Genomic DNA, 17,464 nt, shown 5'->3' with positions numbered 1-17,464 from the left:
TGTGTGTGTGTGTGTGTACATTATATAATGTGTGAAGTTTTAGTGACAGGGGTCAGTGACATATTTGAACAACAACAGATTTCAATCACTCCATCGTAATGTGTAGAAACGTTGCTAAACAGGATTAGGACACTATATAATGGTTCTGCTTCAATATTGTATCTCTGAAGATGTCTGCTTGTTCCATCTCACTGGAGAGAACAAGGATGCGTCTGATCTCTTGTAGCTGATCGGAAGAAAAAAAAGAAACTCAAGTTAGGAAAAGAAAGATGGCCGATGGTCACGTGTGAGCAACGAGAGAGTAAAGGAGGAAGAGAAAGGGACAGATACAGAACGGTGAAGGGGAGAGAAAAAGAATTAGAGAAAGAATGATAGAGTAAAAACGAAAAGGGGAGAATAAAAGAATTAGAGGAAGGAAGAAAGAGGAAACGAAAGAGAAATAGAAATAGAACAAGTGTCGTATCAAACTTGCTAAGATAAAACTTACTTGGAAATGGATGCGTGGCGTTCGATCATATAATAATATAAATAATATACATATATATATGCATGTATACATACATATATGTACATACATATATATGTATATACACAGGCATATATGGGTACAGGACGTCATAGAACTTCAATATATATATACACTAACAGAGCTGGTGCTTATCTAGTATAGTCATAGAAATTCTCTTTCATGTTTTGTTTTTTTTTTAATTGATAAACATAATCGACTTTTTTATGAAATATATATTTAGCTATCGATACGAGACATTTAATAGTAAATAATGAAAGCAAATTTTGCTGGTCATGCCTTTATTTCTTGTTTGTGTTTTTTGTTTTTTCTGTGTGTCTATACTTGTGTCTTTCTCACTCCCCCTCTCTCACTCCACCTCTCTCTTTCTCTTTCTCGCCCTCTCTCTCCCTAACTCTCTTTATGTGTGTGTGTTTGTGTCTATATATATATGTATATGTGTGTATACATGTGTATATGTATTTGTGTGTATATGCATATATATACGTGTGTGTGAGTGTCAGTGTGCTTCTATTTGTATGTGTGTGTGTATGTTTGTGTGTGTGTGTAACGCGCGTATATATATATATATATATATATCAGTATGCATATGTGTGCGTTTGGGGGTATCTAACCACCTACACACCTGGTCGTTTACCTGCTGAATTCATACCTCTCTGTAGCTTGAAAAAATATCCGTCGATCTAAAAATTACTCTGGGACTCTTTGCGAATCTATGACTCCATCCATTTATTCATCCTCAACCCGAACATTAATGACTCACTGATAATTGACTCCCATTAATTATCTTTACTCACCTCTCCCCTATCTCTCACCTGCCCTTTTTCCCCACTCCTTTCTTTTTCTATTCCTCTCTCTCTCTCTCTCTCTCTCTCTCTCTCTCTCTCTATCTATCTATCTATCTATCTATCTTCTCTGTCTGCTGACAATATTCATTTATATATTTACTTATTTAACCATCCATTAATTTAAATTACTTATTTAATATACTTATTTTCATATTTTACATATCTGTATCTATTCTACATAGATTATCATGTTACTATATTATTTTTTATATTATACATTTTATTTTATATTTTTATATTTTTACCTTTCTATAACTTATATATTATATACATTATATTTTATTCAACTCGATTTTAGTTGTATAAATTACTCTCTTTTTCTTTCTTTCTTTATATTTGTCTCTCTTTTCCTTTTTCAAACTGTTTTCTCTACTCGCTTTCTCTATCTCTCTCTTATACTCCCTTTTTCTCTTGTACTTAGTAGACGTCCTTCTCTTCTAATTGCTTTCCCTCCCTAAATAATTATAAAATGCCTCGCCAAGATGGGCTACAGCAAATATTCTGCTCAATACCACAGATTTGCATGTCAGTTGTTTGACCTTATTTTGATTACTAATCGACCCATAATGTCTTGTTGATTCTAGGATCGTGAAGAAAGAAGATGACAAACAAAAAAATTACAATCACTTAAAATTTGTAATAGGAAGAATTTGGAGCATGCGAACAGTAGAGGTTGAAATATGAAAGCTGTAAAGCCCATACCTATAGAAATTGGTGCGTTGGGAACAATAAGCCAAGATATAGACAAATGGCTGAAGGAGATTGAAATAGAATGGCCGGTAGAGTTCCTACAGAAAGTTTGCCTCTCAGAGACAGCAAGGATTATCAGGAGGGTTTTAAGCACTTGAAAGACTGCTGAAAACTTGTGGATACCTAAGGTTACAGGTAGTAACCCGAATAAGAATAAGACCGAACCTGATCCAAACCAAAATAATGATAATAATGATGATAATTAATTAATATATTACTGGTGTTGAGAGGACAAGAAGATATGAATATCTGTTATCTTTATATAAATGTAGAAGGTCTATTCTTGCAAATAGGATTTTCCTGTGCGCCTCTTTCCGTAAATCGATATTTATCACTTTTGTTGAGCAGAAATGAGGAACTTCATTATCAATATTACTAGGTTTTGTACACGATTTAAAATCATTTCTCATTGGTTATTTTTTACAACGAAAAATATTTGTCGGAAATATTCTATAAAGTTCTCTCTCTCTCTCTTCCTCTCTCTCTCTTCCTCTCTCTCTCTTCCTCTCTCTCTCTCTTCCCCTCTCTCTCTCTCTCTCTCTCTCTCTCTCTCCCTCTCTCTCTCTCGTAAAATAATAAATAAGAAAAGTATTTAATTTTTAATATTTAACATAGATTCTCTATATCTATAGACAGATTGTTTCGAAAACTCTCTTTCTCATCAGTGTGATGTGAAGTGAATGAGCTTGTGATAAAAATAATAGACGCATTTCATGTTGAGGCAAACTTATTGATTTTTCTCAAACATAAATTTGACCGACGATGTATATTCTACCAATGTAGATTCTCTTCTAACCTTCACTGATTCTTATCGTTGATATATTTATGTTACGAAATAGAAATTTATTATCCTGAACCATCCATACATATATGGATGAAAGCCACTAATGCATCTGTGAATTTCTACGACCTTTGTGCCAGACAATCTGCAATGAGGAGCATCATTCTTAATTGTTTGGTTGCGATTTTCACTCAGTATAAATTCATTTTTCGTTGGATATTCATGAGAAATAAGAATTTTTATACATAATGGACTGGTGACGTTTAATGACTATTTTTCTAATTATTAACAAACAGATAGACAAACAGACAGATAGACAGACAGACAGATAGACAGACAGACAGATAGACAGACAGACAGATAGACAGACAGACAAGCAAGTAGGAAGGAAGGAAGGAAGGAAGGAAGGAAGGAAGGTAGGTAGGTAGGCAGGCAGGCAGGCAGGCAGGCAGGCAGGCAGGTAGCCAGCTAGGTAAGAAAGTAGGTAGGTTGAGAACATTATCAAGAATATTTTCATTTGTTCCACAGACGACATCACACCAAAGCAAAACGGACATCTTGAAACAATGTGTCTATGGCTGCAGCAATGATAAATACTAATTAGTTAATGCTTTAAATTAATTAACAATAGTATTTTGTTAACAAACTTTCTGTCTGAAGAAGTTGACAATTGTCGCAAAATTACATCATTTAATATCGATGATTTGTCTACCATTTAAGCTGCTTCTAAACAAGGAAAGCGCTTAATCTCTGTTTAATGATGTTGATTTATATTTCATTTATATTCTGAATATCTACACGCCCACATTGGCATCTTAGGCAAACCTAATAGCATTAAACCAAAGCTTTTCGTGTGAAATACGGTAGACAAGGCTATGCATGTTGAACAAGGCGGAATTAATTATCGGTTTTTTTTTAAAACATCAACACCAGGTCCTTGGCTGTTTTTAGCAGCAGAGTCCTTACTCTTACAAGCATTTGGACCAAGTTTCCCGTCTGAGGGTAATTTCTTTTCTAAAGAAAGCTCTGAAAATGATTATGTGTCTTTCTATTTTACCTCTGATGAGCTGGATGAGGTAGGTCGTTTGTTCTAGTAAATTCACGTTTACTAGTAGCACTATATTCCTACCGCCACTAACAATCCATAATTGTTTATACACCCAATACAACCATATTGTTCGGTATATAGATTACTCTACCATTGCTTGTTTTTGTTTTTTTAATTTATAGACAAGAATTTCCAGCTAATTTTCTTGATAGAGTGGAGTTTACAATAAAATGTGATACTTCATTGGTTGTTGATCAGGTGAACGGGAATTGTAAGGAAAACGATCAATAATTATATTTTCATTTATTGAAACGTTTTGTTTCTCTTGGTCTTCTCTAGTTTTTCAAGAAATTCAATGTTAACATACAATGTATATTCATTATATATAATATCAAAAATATATCTTCTGCAACTATTTTTTTTTAGCCGGCGTTTTATATTTATTTATCTTTACATGACTAAACTTTAACTTTAAAAATATTCATAATGAGATTATTCTTCTTATTCCTACAAAAAAGCTTAGAGTGTTTCATTGAGAAAGTGTAAGAAATCAATACTAAAGGTTATGGGCCATTTACGAGGTGGTATCAAAACGTTCCCGGACTAGTTCTGTAGTGCGCCAGCAGATGGCACCACACAATTGCGTGCGCAGTGAAAGCTAGCAGTGACCTCATGAGACAATGTGCCGAGTGACATCGCTGTGCTTACTTCGCAAGTTGTGAAACATTTGTGTTTTTCTGATCACGTGAATGCTGTGGTCAGCGATTTCTTGTCGTGAACTGCAAGTTGGAAAAAACAGCGAACGCGAAATTTTACATTAAACTTGGGAAGCCTACTACAGAAACGTTGAGCATGCTTCGGGCGAACTTACGGCAACGAGGCAATGGGTCGTATGTACTGTTTCCAGTGCTTCAAAAGCGGAAGAACGTCCCTGAAATACGATGAGCCGTCTGGAAGACCTTCCACGAGTGCCACCTCCGAAAATGTGCAGAAAATTCATCAACTTCTGCATGAGAATCGTCGGGGGACAATCAACGACATCGTTGATGCTGTTGATCTGTTGTATGAGTCCGTGCAGCAGGCAATCCTAACGTCTGCATTCTTCACGACGACAACGAACCCTGTTACCGAGTTTTTCTCCCTCGTGAGTTCCTCATCAATTAACATGGTATTGCTTCTACACCCGCCTTATTCGCCAGATTCTTCACCTGCGGATATCCATCTCTTCCCCAAGAGGAACATGCAGTTCAAAGGTCGCTGCTTCAACATTGTTATCACGATCACGAGAGAATCGCTGAAGGTCCCTCGACTCGCTTACGGACACGACTTCCAGGCCGAATTCCAAAAGTGGCGGGAACGCTGAGACCGATGTATTTGCTGCGCAAGGTAACTATTTCGAAGGAGATGATGTCAAAAATTAGGTAAAAAAGTAATTTTTTATTAAACACATAACTATTCCGGGAAGTCTTTGAGACCACCTCGTAAACATAGAAACCAGAGAGGCTGCTATATGATAATATACGATAATAGATGATACTTTGTGGTCGGAAATGAGTTCGGTTGGAAGTAACAGCGAATATGTCAGGTCAGATACGGCCAAAGGTGTTGCTGATATCAAGGGCATGAAGACTGTATCCGTCAGTCTCCATGACAACCAGAATTTAAGGAGTAAATATTTCGGTTTCAATGGCATCAGTGTTGAAGGATCAATGAAAGAGAACCGAAAGGAGTTTGGGTCTTGATTCACCTTTTTTTAATGACTTCATTAAAAAAAAGGTGAAATAGATGTCCTAAAACAGATCGAGAGGTAATCGTACTAATGTTGGTAATCTATCGGATGCTGGTAGTTGGTCAGGTGCTGGTAGTTAGTAGGGATGAAGTTTTAGGAATGGATGAAAGAGACTTTTAATTGGAAATCTTTATTGCAATCAATCTCTGGAGACACAGGTAGATTCCATGTGAGGGCAAAAGACACGGAATTTCGGAAATAAATTTGAGCACAGTATGTAGCCAAAATAACAAAGAAAAAGTAGAAATAATCCTCTCTATACTCTAGGCACAAGGCCTGAAATTTGAGAGGAGGGGCTAGTCAATTACATCAACCCCAGTACTTAACTGGTACTTATTTTATCGACCCCGAAAGGATGAAAGGCGAAGTCAACCTCGGCGGAATTTGAACTCAGAACGTAAGGGCGGACGAAATGCTTCTCAGCATTTTGCGTCCGTCCTTACATTAGGAATAATGGTAGCGAAAAGTGTGTCTTGAAGAGAAAATAAAATTTAGCCATCGGATAGTTTTCTGTTCTTTAAGAGTTTGTTTGGTGAAGAAATGGTGAGAAGAGACCAAGGTTACTACAAACCGCTACATGTGACCTTCCTAACAGGATTTTAGTTGCTTCAGGTTGAGGATTTTATAATCCCTGGCGAGAGTCACTAGTAAGAACTGGGGGAGGGGCTGATACTGAATTATGAGTCATCAGACAGGGTAACCTTCTGCAGCATGGCCCACGTAGTATCCTCAATGGAAAGTTACAACTAAAAGTAGTTTTGTACGAGACTGTTTTTGTCGAACAGGGTATTTGAACAAAATGCTTGAAAGAAAGTGAATTCACCAAAACAATGCAAGAATCTGGAAATGATTTTAAACCGGGCAGTATCTCAAGCCTACCACGAAACAAAAGGTCTGTCTTGTATTTATTGTGACACAAACATTCGATGCCTTACACAACTCTGGGCCTCTGTATTCAAAACAGGCTTTTCGTCCCTGCTTAACTGGCTTCATGGACAGAACTCCTTTGTTGTGCCTGTAGAAGGGAATCACTGTCACAACAGCATTTTTGATTCTCTTTACGTTGAGATTACGAGAAAGCTATGAGATTAAATTAGAAAAGACTTGCATCTTTACCAAATAAGTATAATAATATCCTGATTCATGAAGCAAAAAATATTTGTTCAATGACATGGAACAAGGCTGATTTCCTTGTAGACAAATAAATTAGGGTTGAACGGAGAAAATGAACAACTCTACAATGTAGAAATTAAAAACATAATATGTTACGGAGCTGAGTTGAAAGAGCTGTGATGATTGTGAGGGAGACATGAGATGGGGAGGGAAAAATTCGCCAGTAAAAGTAATTTTATGATAAAACATTTTTATTCTATAACCTAACTAATAAACAATAGCACGTTATCTACATGAGGTCAATAATTGTTTTTTCTGGTGTCGAGAAAGGCAAAGAAGTATCTGGAACTTGCTTCAAAACAAATATCGCAAAGAACTTTCATTGAAGAGGACAGGTTTTTCAATTTTCCAGTCAATGTTCACACCCTTCCCCTTATGCATGTGTGTCTCTGTGTATATGCATTATATGTGTATGTACGTGTATGAGAGTGTGTGTACAATGGGATTCTGCACAGTTTTTGCTTATCAAATTCCACTCACGTGGTATTGGTATGATAAGGATGTCCGTTCGCCTGGAGATATTGTCAGTGATAGTAAGATCCAACTTTTGGAGTGATTTTTGAGGGCTGAGTTTTAGTTCTGCTCTTCATCATTAAAGGATGTGGATAGATGGTTCTTTTTTTTTTTTAAAGGAATAACGAAGTTTCTTGTCGTTGAAAGAGAATATTAGCAAAGCGTCAATGGAGGCCGCTTTCGATATTTCTGTTCATGGAGTCAGTGTGTGATTGGAGTGCTGTGTCCAGGCGACGAGCGAAGAATGCTTGGTTGAAGAATATTAAGGAAGAATGAAAGACTTTATCAGTTTAGTGGGGGGTAGGTGTTGTTAGAAGAGGGGGTAAATAAGTCATTGATGTACAGAAAGATAAAAGTTTATCTTGTGACACATCGAATTTGTTTGAACGGTTGAAATAGCTCTGTCAGTCCCTGCAGTAGTAGTGCAATCTGATAAGAAGTTATGAATCCAAAGTGATGAGAGGGGAGTGGAGGGTGGAGCCCAGAGGCTTGGAGTTTCGATAAGACATTCACAAACTAAATGAAAAGAGAATATAAGAATGGCCAAAATGACTCTTTCCCAATGGAATTTATTCTTCATGACATGACAAAATTTTATCTTATTATAGGAGAGCGGAGTGTAAAGTCTTACGTTATGCAATGAATGTCGGCTGAAAAGTAAAATACTTGCGAATATATTTCAGACTATTTGAGCGCTTAACCAGATGACTGATGTTCTAAACCCTTCGTCTCTTGTTTAATACTCACCAATTAAATATCTCTGAAGTTGATTTCTCTAAATTTTATAAGAACAGAACTATGGATGGGTATAATATCGGTGGATTAAGTGGTGGAATCAGTGCAACATGATGAAGGTGGGTGACTGGTAGGGGTGATAGAACAACAGCATGGGTAGAATCAGAAAAGCACCTAACCTATAATCTTGCAATATTTAGTTAGCAAACTTTATATTCTGAGTTCAAATCCTGCTTAGGTCGACTTTACCTTTCATCATTCGCTGGTCAATAAAATAAGGTACCAATCAGATAAATTGAGGGAGAGACCACTCAGGAAAATCTGCTGACCTTGTACCAAAGTTATAAATCGATATTAAACGGGGAAATATCGCTTTGATAAACATGGAGAATATTTGTCAACAAAGCTTGACTATCAAAAATAAGTTATTCATGAATCCTCGAAGACGATTCCGATCTAAAGCAGAGACGGAAGTTCTTCATCCTAACTTCAACGAATAGACTGAATGCTATTTGTTGATTATTTGTCATTAAAAATATTGGTGGGGGATAACGACTAACGGACCCTGAAACTGTCAAGGAATTCTGTAAGCAATTGCTGTAAACGATCTGTTTTTTAATTTTTTTTTTACTCAGCAATGTTATATTTTTATACTTTTCTAGATGCCCAAATCGTTCTGAAATTTTGTTTAAGCAAGAAATAATAAACAGAAGTCGACCATATTTTCAGGTCACCGTAATCCAATAAATAGGGATTTACTCTGTTTCCTTGCAAGAAAAAGAGAGGATTGTATATTTTGTGGCTTCAATTTCCGTTTCTAACATTTATCTATAATTACCGGGAATCTTTTCCGATCAAAATTATACTGCTGCGTAAAGGTTCTGAGAACGTAACTTCGCAGGAGAATACGTTTTCCATAAGCAATGGGTAAATAAAAGGATGCAAGGTTGGGAAGAGAGCAGTGCTGTTGGGAATCAGTAGCTTATTTCACTGAAGAGAACATAAAGATTCAGAGAAGTTTTATGACTGAGAAGCTTGAGTCAATGATGAGAGACCGGAAGTTAATAGTTTTGACAGGAAATGATTTTACAGTTTGAAACAAGTAAAGGATATTATGGTGATTGTACAAACAGAAGAACAAAGTCGGTTGAAAAAGGGTTAAGAAATGACCGAGCATTTGATCGAAGACTATAAGAAGTATGAGGTTTCTTAAAGGTTAACCTAACAAACCGTGATAGTAAAGAAGAATTGAGCATTGCTAATGATTTTTCTGGAGAAGATAAATACAGAACAATACATATTAGGCAGAAGACGGAGATTAACGACTATGGCTGTTAAAAACATTGAAACAAATAAAATAAAATCCCGTTAAATCTTTTAAAGAGAATTCTAGGAATCGACTCAACTTACAAGGAATATTTATGATTTTTCTTTATTTCCAGCAAATATTTATTTCAAACTAATAACTTTCAAGTCAATATCTATCAATATCTCGATTTATTTCATCTAAATATATATTGGCAAAATATATCCTCAATTTATATGAAACCTGCTGATGTCTTACTGAAAAAGCAGTCAGATTTCAAAATGATTTTCTTTTTAGAATCTGGGAACAAGATAAATATATTTTTAAACAATTGAAAAGTGTGTATTTATTTTTCTATTTAATCGTAACTTTCTATAATCTCTCTTTCTTTCAATCGAACTCAACAACACCATTAACGTGTTCTTTATCAATGTTCAGTCATTGATTTATGTTACATTAAGTTTGAAAAAAATAACTATAATAGTCGATTTATATTTCTTATTTCATGACAACTATAGAAGTATTATAAAACCATCTGCTAATTCTGTTTCTGTTGTTCAATAGATATATACAGAGCCATTGTCGTGGAAGAGTCTAAAGTATTCTTCATTGTTTTCACCATTTTTATGTTTCAATGAAAGGAGAAGTAATGGACTCGTAACAATTGAGGACTAAATAGATCTTTGGGAGTTTCTACTAATTAAATACAGCATCGCAGTCAAAGATCGCAACTGAGCCAACACTCGCTTCAGCGTTCCAAATTCAGATATTTCATACTTGTTTGGGGGCCATGACCTTCTCAAAATCCAGTCTGTGTTCTTCCTTCAACTGCAAGCATTTCACATTCTAAGGCAATGCTCCAGCATGGCCGCAGCTTCATGACTGAAACAAGTAAAAGAATTTTAAAAGCCCGTCCACTATTTTAAAGCTGCAGAGGTGTAAAGATGACGGTTTTCTCGATTGCTATTTTTACTTTCCTTTTATGCGATATCTCTATCACCTTGGAATCAATCCCTGCTATATTTCTATGCTGTCAGTTCAGCAACACCACTTCTCAATCAATCGATACAATCGATGCTACCTCTCAACCGATGCCAGCAAGTCATACTACTGCCCACTCAATTTGTATCACCTTTCAATCGGTCGAAATAATCCCTCTGGCCACTTAATAAGTTTCCAAGTTTGGTGTTCCGTGGACATTTTCAGGGTGGATACCAAAATTATTCCAATAAATAAGAATTATTGCCTGACTTACTCGATAGAATTTAGAATCGAAATATTTATCTTTAAATGCAAAGGACCCCGGCCAATCTGCAGGATGTTTTGGCAATTTGTATTGCATGTATTATACATGCAAAATCTATGTATTATATCTGTAATAAGTAAATTAGATTATTAGGCACTTGATTTGTAAACTTATGCGTGTGATTTCCCGGTTTATGGAAAAATTGTCGGGCACGAAAACGATCCATGATACAAAAAGAGTAGGGGACCACTATGGACTGACTGTCTTATAATTTCACACAGCAAATAATACATCCTCTTCAAAACTGATGCTGCATATTTACATTTTATTTACATATTTGTATTCATAATTAATATAATCGCCAATATATATATATATATATATATATATATATATATACGATTACTGTTATCAAAATGTAATCGAAATGTTTCGTAGAAGATCCCTGGTTCACCACCGAATCATTATGTTGTCTGTGATCTGTATTGTTTCGCCAATAACAAGTTAAAGGTTTAAGAAAATAAAGATATTGCGTGGTCGGTGGGTGATTATGGAAAGCTTTCAGGCCAGCTAGATACCACAGTATTTCTAAACATTGCGATAAAATAATTATCAAACTCATTTCTAAAAGGAATTCCATATTTAAATGAGTGGTCAATCGTTACAGAAAACATGAAAACATTTAGAATGTATGAAATAATACTGAAGCCGTAGTTAAAAATTATATTTGTAAAATATTTTGTTCTTTATTTGAAACTATTAACCTTTGTATAAATTAAAGGGTCATGTTTTGCTTTTGTTTTTTTAATTTTTTTCCTTTTTATTTTCCAGGAAGAAAATTGGGGAAAGATGGCACATCTTGGATATCCTTGGTACCAACAATGCTTGGAAATTTTCCAGTTTCTTGTCACACAACATAAAGGAAAAACAGAAATTTACAGAAAAAAGAAAAGAAAGAAAAAACTTGAAAGAATTTTAGAAGAGACGGAAGAGACAAATTCTTTAGACTTTGATGAAGAAAACACTTCATTTCGTTATATTCGTGTAGGAACATCTTTCTCCTGCTTTCACACAGAATATCCCTTTACTTGGTCATCGAAATTATTAAAGAAAGATATTTCTCCAAAACTTTACACTCACTTAAACAGAAATTCTCCACAGTGTCTGAAAATCTTCAGAATTTCTATTTTTCTACTGCTTCTGTATAGCTTGCCAATGTTATCATCAAGTTCATCAGAAGAGCCAGTTTGCCGTACAGAGGTGGACTATAGAGATATTTATTCAGTGAATTGCAGCCAGAGGAACCTGGAAGACGTACCAAATGATTTACACGTGAAGACATGGGAACTAAATTTAGATTATAATATGATAAAGCTTATAAAATCCATTATATATTTTGCCAGATACGACGAACTGCGAAATTTATCATTACGTCAAAATTCAATCGAAGATATCAATATTAATGCCTTTACTGGATTAGTTAATCTGGTTGCTTTGGATTTAAAAGGTAATATGTTGACCACAATTCCAACGGAAGCTCTAAAGAGTTTGCCTGCATTAGAGACATTGATTCTCAGCGGTAATAATATACAACACATTAGTCAACATGCTTTTCCAACTCTAAAAGAACTTTCCACTGTAAAATTGGACAAAAACCGACTGTTTGTGATAGACGACTACGCTTTGACCTCTCTCGTTTCTCTTCGAAGTTTGAGCATTCAAAATAATATACTGCAAAGTTTGTCTTCTAGAGCTTTGTACAAATCCGGACAGGATCTTGAAACATTACATCTATACAATAATCCTTGGCAGTGTGATTGTAAGCTACGCTGGTTACGAGATTGGGTAGAAAGAAGTTATAGGAAATGGCCTTCAAATACAATTTTGCCGATTTGTTCTGGGCCTCATATTAATAGCAGAAAAGATTTCATGAAAGTACCTGAGCATCAATTTGCTTGTAAGATCATGATGTATTCGAGTGGAACGTCTTTAAAGATACAAGCTGGTACCAATGTGAATTTAACATGTAGGTTATACTCTGATCCTCCTGCTGAAATGATATGGCTCCATAATGACAGACGCATTAGGGGGGACAGCAAAGACGATCATTTTAGGATCGTCGAGTATTTAGAAAATATTCAAAATTTGGTTCTTACTATAAAAAACTTTCAGAAGAAAGATGTTGGTTTCTATAAATGTTTAGCCAGAAATCCCATGGGAAGAGACTCGGTAACTTACAAAGTGAATTTAGAGCTAAACCCAAACAGATTACCATTGGAAATGGAGACGAAAAAAACTATTTTCAATGCTAAAACAGCAATAATTTGTTCCGTAGCCATTACTCTGGTATTAATAGTTCTTCTGATGTTGCTGTTAGTTTTCAGGCATATAAAAAACCAACGCAAACGTCAAGAAAAACTGCGGATCACAATTGAGGACTTGTTTGAAAAGAAAAATCGTTCGGACGTAAAAAACCGGAGTTGTGATGAAGACCAAATGGACATGGGAGAAATGGACCCCCTTTACCAAACTGTAGTTAGTGATGGTAACTATGTGTCGTTCAAGTCCGATCCTGTTGATTCTGAAGATGTTTCTCAGCTCTATACTTCTAATACACGTTTCAATGAAACTCATTCTGAACTCGAACCAAATAACACGTCTTGCTGGCTTCAAAAAGATCATCCATTTTCTGAGTCTGCATCACCTTTGCTAGGATCAACATTAAGTGCTCAAAATACACCAACTCACCAAAGCAAGCAGCGAGGCAACATTAAAGAAGTTCCACTAACAACTTTCCCCAGAAATACTATTGGCTCTTATTCATCGTTCAAAACAGGTCCACCTCACTATGTAACAAATCGTCGTCATAAAAGCAATAACAACGACAATGAAGAATTCTATAACATAATGATCAATCAGGAACCTCTCAATGACTATCTGTTTTCAAAAAACCAGAATCCAAACATTGTATATAATTCCTCTTATGACCCAATATTCGGAAGCAAAAACAAAGTTCTACCTTTTGCTGTCTCACCCGTATCGAGCGGTGGCTGTCCAAAGCGCAGTGTCACTTTTACTTCGCCACAAATTAAACCAAAAGAAGATACAAACAAACGATATTCTTCGGTTGGAAGTCTTGGGAGCCTGGTTCCAAGAAAACCGCCACGATTCTACAGTAGGTCCAGTGTGGTAAATGGAGATATAAGCAGTCCAGTGTCCTCCCCTACTGCCAGCTACAAAGACGAGTTCGGAACGGCTGTTTGATTTAGTTATTGTTAAATATAAAGCAGTCTATAATGAAAAAATAGAAATGGAAAAATTTCGTAACTTGAAAATTACATTCTCATTAAATCCTTAAGTCACCATTTGATCTCATTACGACTTTCATTTCCGTATTTTCTTAGAAACAGAAATTCACTCTCCCTTTCAAACAAATTTTCCTTGATCAAAATCAATTAACGCCAATGTCTCTTCTAATAATAATAATAATAATAATAATAATAATAATAATAACAATGGTCTATTAAATTCCATGAGGAAACGAAGGTGAAAGGAAATCCAAAAGAGTATATTTCATTCTTTAACGTATGAACAATTGTTCGTATTTTGACATATTTTACAGTCTTTTTATTTTCCTTTTTAACTTGGCGAGCGACGAAGAATCGAAGTCAGTTACCAGTGAATCAAGCCCGTGCCTCGGATTTGGATTCCCAGTTGAAATCATTTCATTTACGTCGCTAATGTCCTTGGGAAAGGCCTGAACGTCACACTTTTTCCCGTTTCCCTTCCCTAAAATCCTCCGGCTCCACGCCTTGTAAAAAGTCATAATTTATTTAAATCATTTAAAATTACACATTTTTGTGGAAATTTTTTTTCTTTCATTTGTTTGTCACCATGTGCAACCGTTGAGAGACAAAAATGGGTTTTAGTCCCTAAAACCCTGTAATAAATAATCTGGTGGTTTTCTTTGGGCATTTTTCCTCTACTTCCAAAAGATGAGATTGTGTTTTATATTTATTCAACAACTGAATACTAAATACCTTATGGTACCAAATATTTTTTAAGTCTTCTTAAAGTTGGTGCTCCACTAAAAATGATTTCGGGTTTTTCCCTTAAGGCTCTGTCGGTCCTCTGTCGATAAATCCGGCTGCTACTGCTCTGTCACAAGTCACCTTGACAATATCTTGCAGCTGTATTCTCACCATGATAGTTGCAGTTAATGGTGGTGGTGGTCTTTATGATCAGATGGTGCCCGATCGAGATAACATCTGGTTCAAAGATGTCACCATCCCGTCTTTTATTCAAACCTGGTTTATCCAGCACCACATTATCCAAAGTGCCCTTCCTTCTCTGCAAAGTTTTACATGGCATCCCTTATATGTCACGTAAAATTTCGTTTCTCCACAATAACTAAATTATAACTACTCGTAGCTGTTTTAAGACCAAACTGTGTTACATGTGACAGTTTTAAGATCAAAGTTAGTCACCAATGGCAGTCACAAGATCAAATGACATTGAGTAGCCGTCAGACCAAATCACGTTACTCATGTTCCGAGTTTCTCTACAAATGTAGAATTGTCCGAAAGCAAATTCTTTTACATTCCAATACTAATGTAATGGCCACCATATTGAAGATGGTGGAGCAGAAGTAGGGATTAGCAAAATGATGATGAAACATAAATCAGGATAAAACGATAAGACATATTTCACCGTTGGAATTTCCCAAAGATTTGAGTATCAGAATCTGTGTGCTTTTACGGCACGAGGGGGCTGTCGAGTTTAATGTTTTATGTGTGTCAACTCATTATAAAATGTTTCTGCGTAGATCGATATATTTTATAAAGATAATTTTCTTCTTCAGTCAGAATTCATCTGTGAGTTACAAGTGTACACTTATTTCACAGTGAATAATTTCGCACATATTTCACGCTGATATATTTTGGGTGTATGTCAAATCGCTATGAAATGTGTGTAGGTTAATGGATGGAGTTTAGTGTTAGCTTAAACGAGGCTGGGAAGCAACGTTGCAAGTCTTCTTTCAATATTCTGGATAGTCTTTTTATTATGAAAAATGATAGAAAATAGAAAGAGTTGAGCAGCACTGGCTACTCCATTGGAAAAGCAGCCATTATAGTAGCATTATAAGTGATGGAGAGGGAAAGAGCACAGCTCTTTGATAGTGATTGTACTGTGTTGATGGTTAATACGGTCAATCCGTTGAATGACCTTCACATAAGTCCAGTCTGTGTGTGTGTGTGCATCATTGCAGTGCTCTTTCATATATGTCACCAGTTCTCCCTGCAGTACTCTCTCGTTTATGTCACCAGCACTCCCAATAGTACACTTTCACAGGTCACCATACATAAGGTCATTGGTCATTGGTAAGTTTGGCTTCCTTACGACAAACCGGTCAGGCGATGAAAATCATTTCGGACTTCTGATGTAAGCCAATATAAAAGTACCGCTAGATTCTAAGGAAGGTAAAGCGGTTGAAATTAGCAATCGTCCTCGATTTTCCGTCTCAGTCTGTTGGAAGCAGCTCTAGAGAAGTGCTCGTCTGTGACGGGAACTAGAAACCGATTCATATTTCTGGTTTAGAGATTCGCATGTTGTATGTATAGTTCCTTACAGAAACAAAGCCTGTAATTGCATAAACTCTGAAATATGGAGGGGTTCAATCGACATGGGTCCAAACTATAATGAAGACTGTCGTATATTAAAGTGTCTTAAGATGTCAACCTGTAGGCTAGTTTTCGAAAGTAAAACTTCTTAATATGTTAAAATGTCTGGGAAGTAATTCAAGAAATATCTTAAAACAGGTCTTTTCCACTATGTAATATTTCCCTGACAATACTAAGTGGAGTGAAAAAAGGCCTCGTCTCCGATAAAATATGTTGATGACATTCGTGTTCCTTCTCAACTAAAAAGAAAATTCAAGTAAAAGTGAATCAGATGAATCTTGTTCTTATGAATTATCATTTTAAGCAACAACCCGCCTTGATAGATATTATTAGTACCATCAATTAAAATTAAAAACGGAAATCGAATTCAGTTAAGCGTACCGCTGAATCTAATCTGAAAAGAAAGCTTATTGATGCGTTAAACCATTTGATGAATTAATGTTATCTTCATTACAATTATACACAAAGTGTCATTCGGTATTGAAGAACAAATCTCTGGCACTTTAAGTGAATCCTTTTTCACTCATAAGCACAAAAACAGAGGTAAGATTTTAAGACACGATCTCGTTGCAGAGGATATAAGAGAAAGACAGGGAACGACACGACACTGCTGTCGTTAGATTTCACGAATGGTCATTAGCAAATAAGGCGTAATTTCAAATGTTCTCGTCACGTCTTCTACTGTTGCTGGTGGACTTCCAACGGTGAATAAACATGAATATCTGTCATCTATTAAACAGGCGATGACAGAGGAAGAGTTAGGAGATCAAATGACATCAGTGACTTATATAAATGGAAGAGTTTTATAATTAATAGTCGGTACATGTGTATATCTCAGGTGCAAATCAAAACTTAAGACAACAAAACAAAAACTGTTCTGGTCACGTGATAACATACATTGATGACGGTTAATGTCTTCTATAGGTTTGATTTATTAAACTGGATCCTTTAAACGTGACCGGGTAAGTGCAGTAGTTTCAACAGACGTTAAGATGTTGCAGTTTCAGTAAGAGGTGAAAGAAACGAAGACTGTTTAAAGAGAACCCAAGTCTGATAGCGAAATGGTGA

At 35.8% G+C, this 17,464-nt stretch overlaps 2 protein-coding genes across 3 annotated transcripts in view; both read left to right on the top strand.

Moving 5' to 3' along the window:
* The window catches only part of LOC106884457 (amphoterin-induced protein 2), a 110,725-nt gene extending 96,044 nt beyond the window's left edge, over positions 1-14,681 (top strand). For both annotated transcript variants that reach the window (XM_014935855.2, XM_014935854.2), the window contains one exon: positions 11,547-14,681. In XM_014935855.2, the coding sequence (XP_014791341.1) occupies positions 11,565-13,979 (2,415 nt within the window). In that variant the 5' untranslated portion in view covers positions 11,547-11,564 and the 3' untranslated portion in view covers positions 13,980-14,681. The remainder of the gene's footprint in view (positions 1-11,546) is intronic.
* LOC106884456 (uncharacterized) lies at positions 4,837-5,316 on the top strand. Its single transcript, XM_014935853.1, has one exon. The coding sequence runs from the start codon at positions 4,837-4,839 to the stop codon at positions 5,314-5,316; it is 480 nt and encodes a 159-aa protein (XP_014791339.1).
* Positions 14,682-17,464: the final 2,783 nt, after the last annotated feature.

This window comes from Octopus bimaculoides, chromosome 3, assembly GCF_001194135.2.
Source record: "Octopus bimaculoides isolate UCB-OBI-ISO-001 chromosome 3, ASM119413v2, whole genome shotgun sequence".
NCBI classification, from domain to species: Eukaryota; Metazoa; Mollusca; class Cephalopoda; order Octopoda; family Octopodidae; genus Octopus; species Octopus bimaculoides.
Note: the sequence above shows the minus strand (reverse complement) of the source record. Positions and strands in the feature narration are given on the sequence as shown.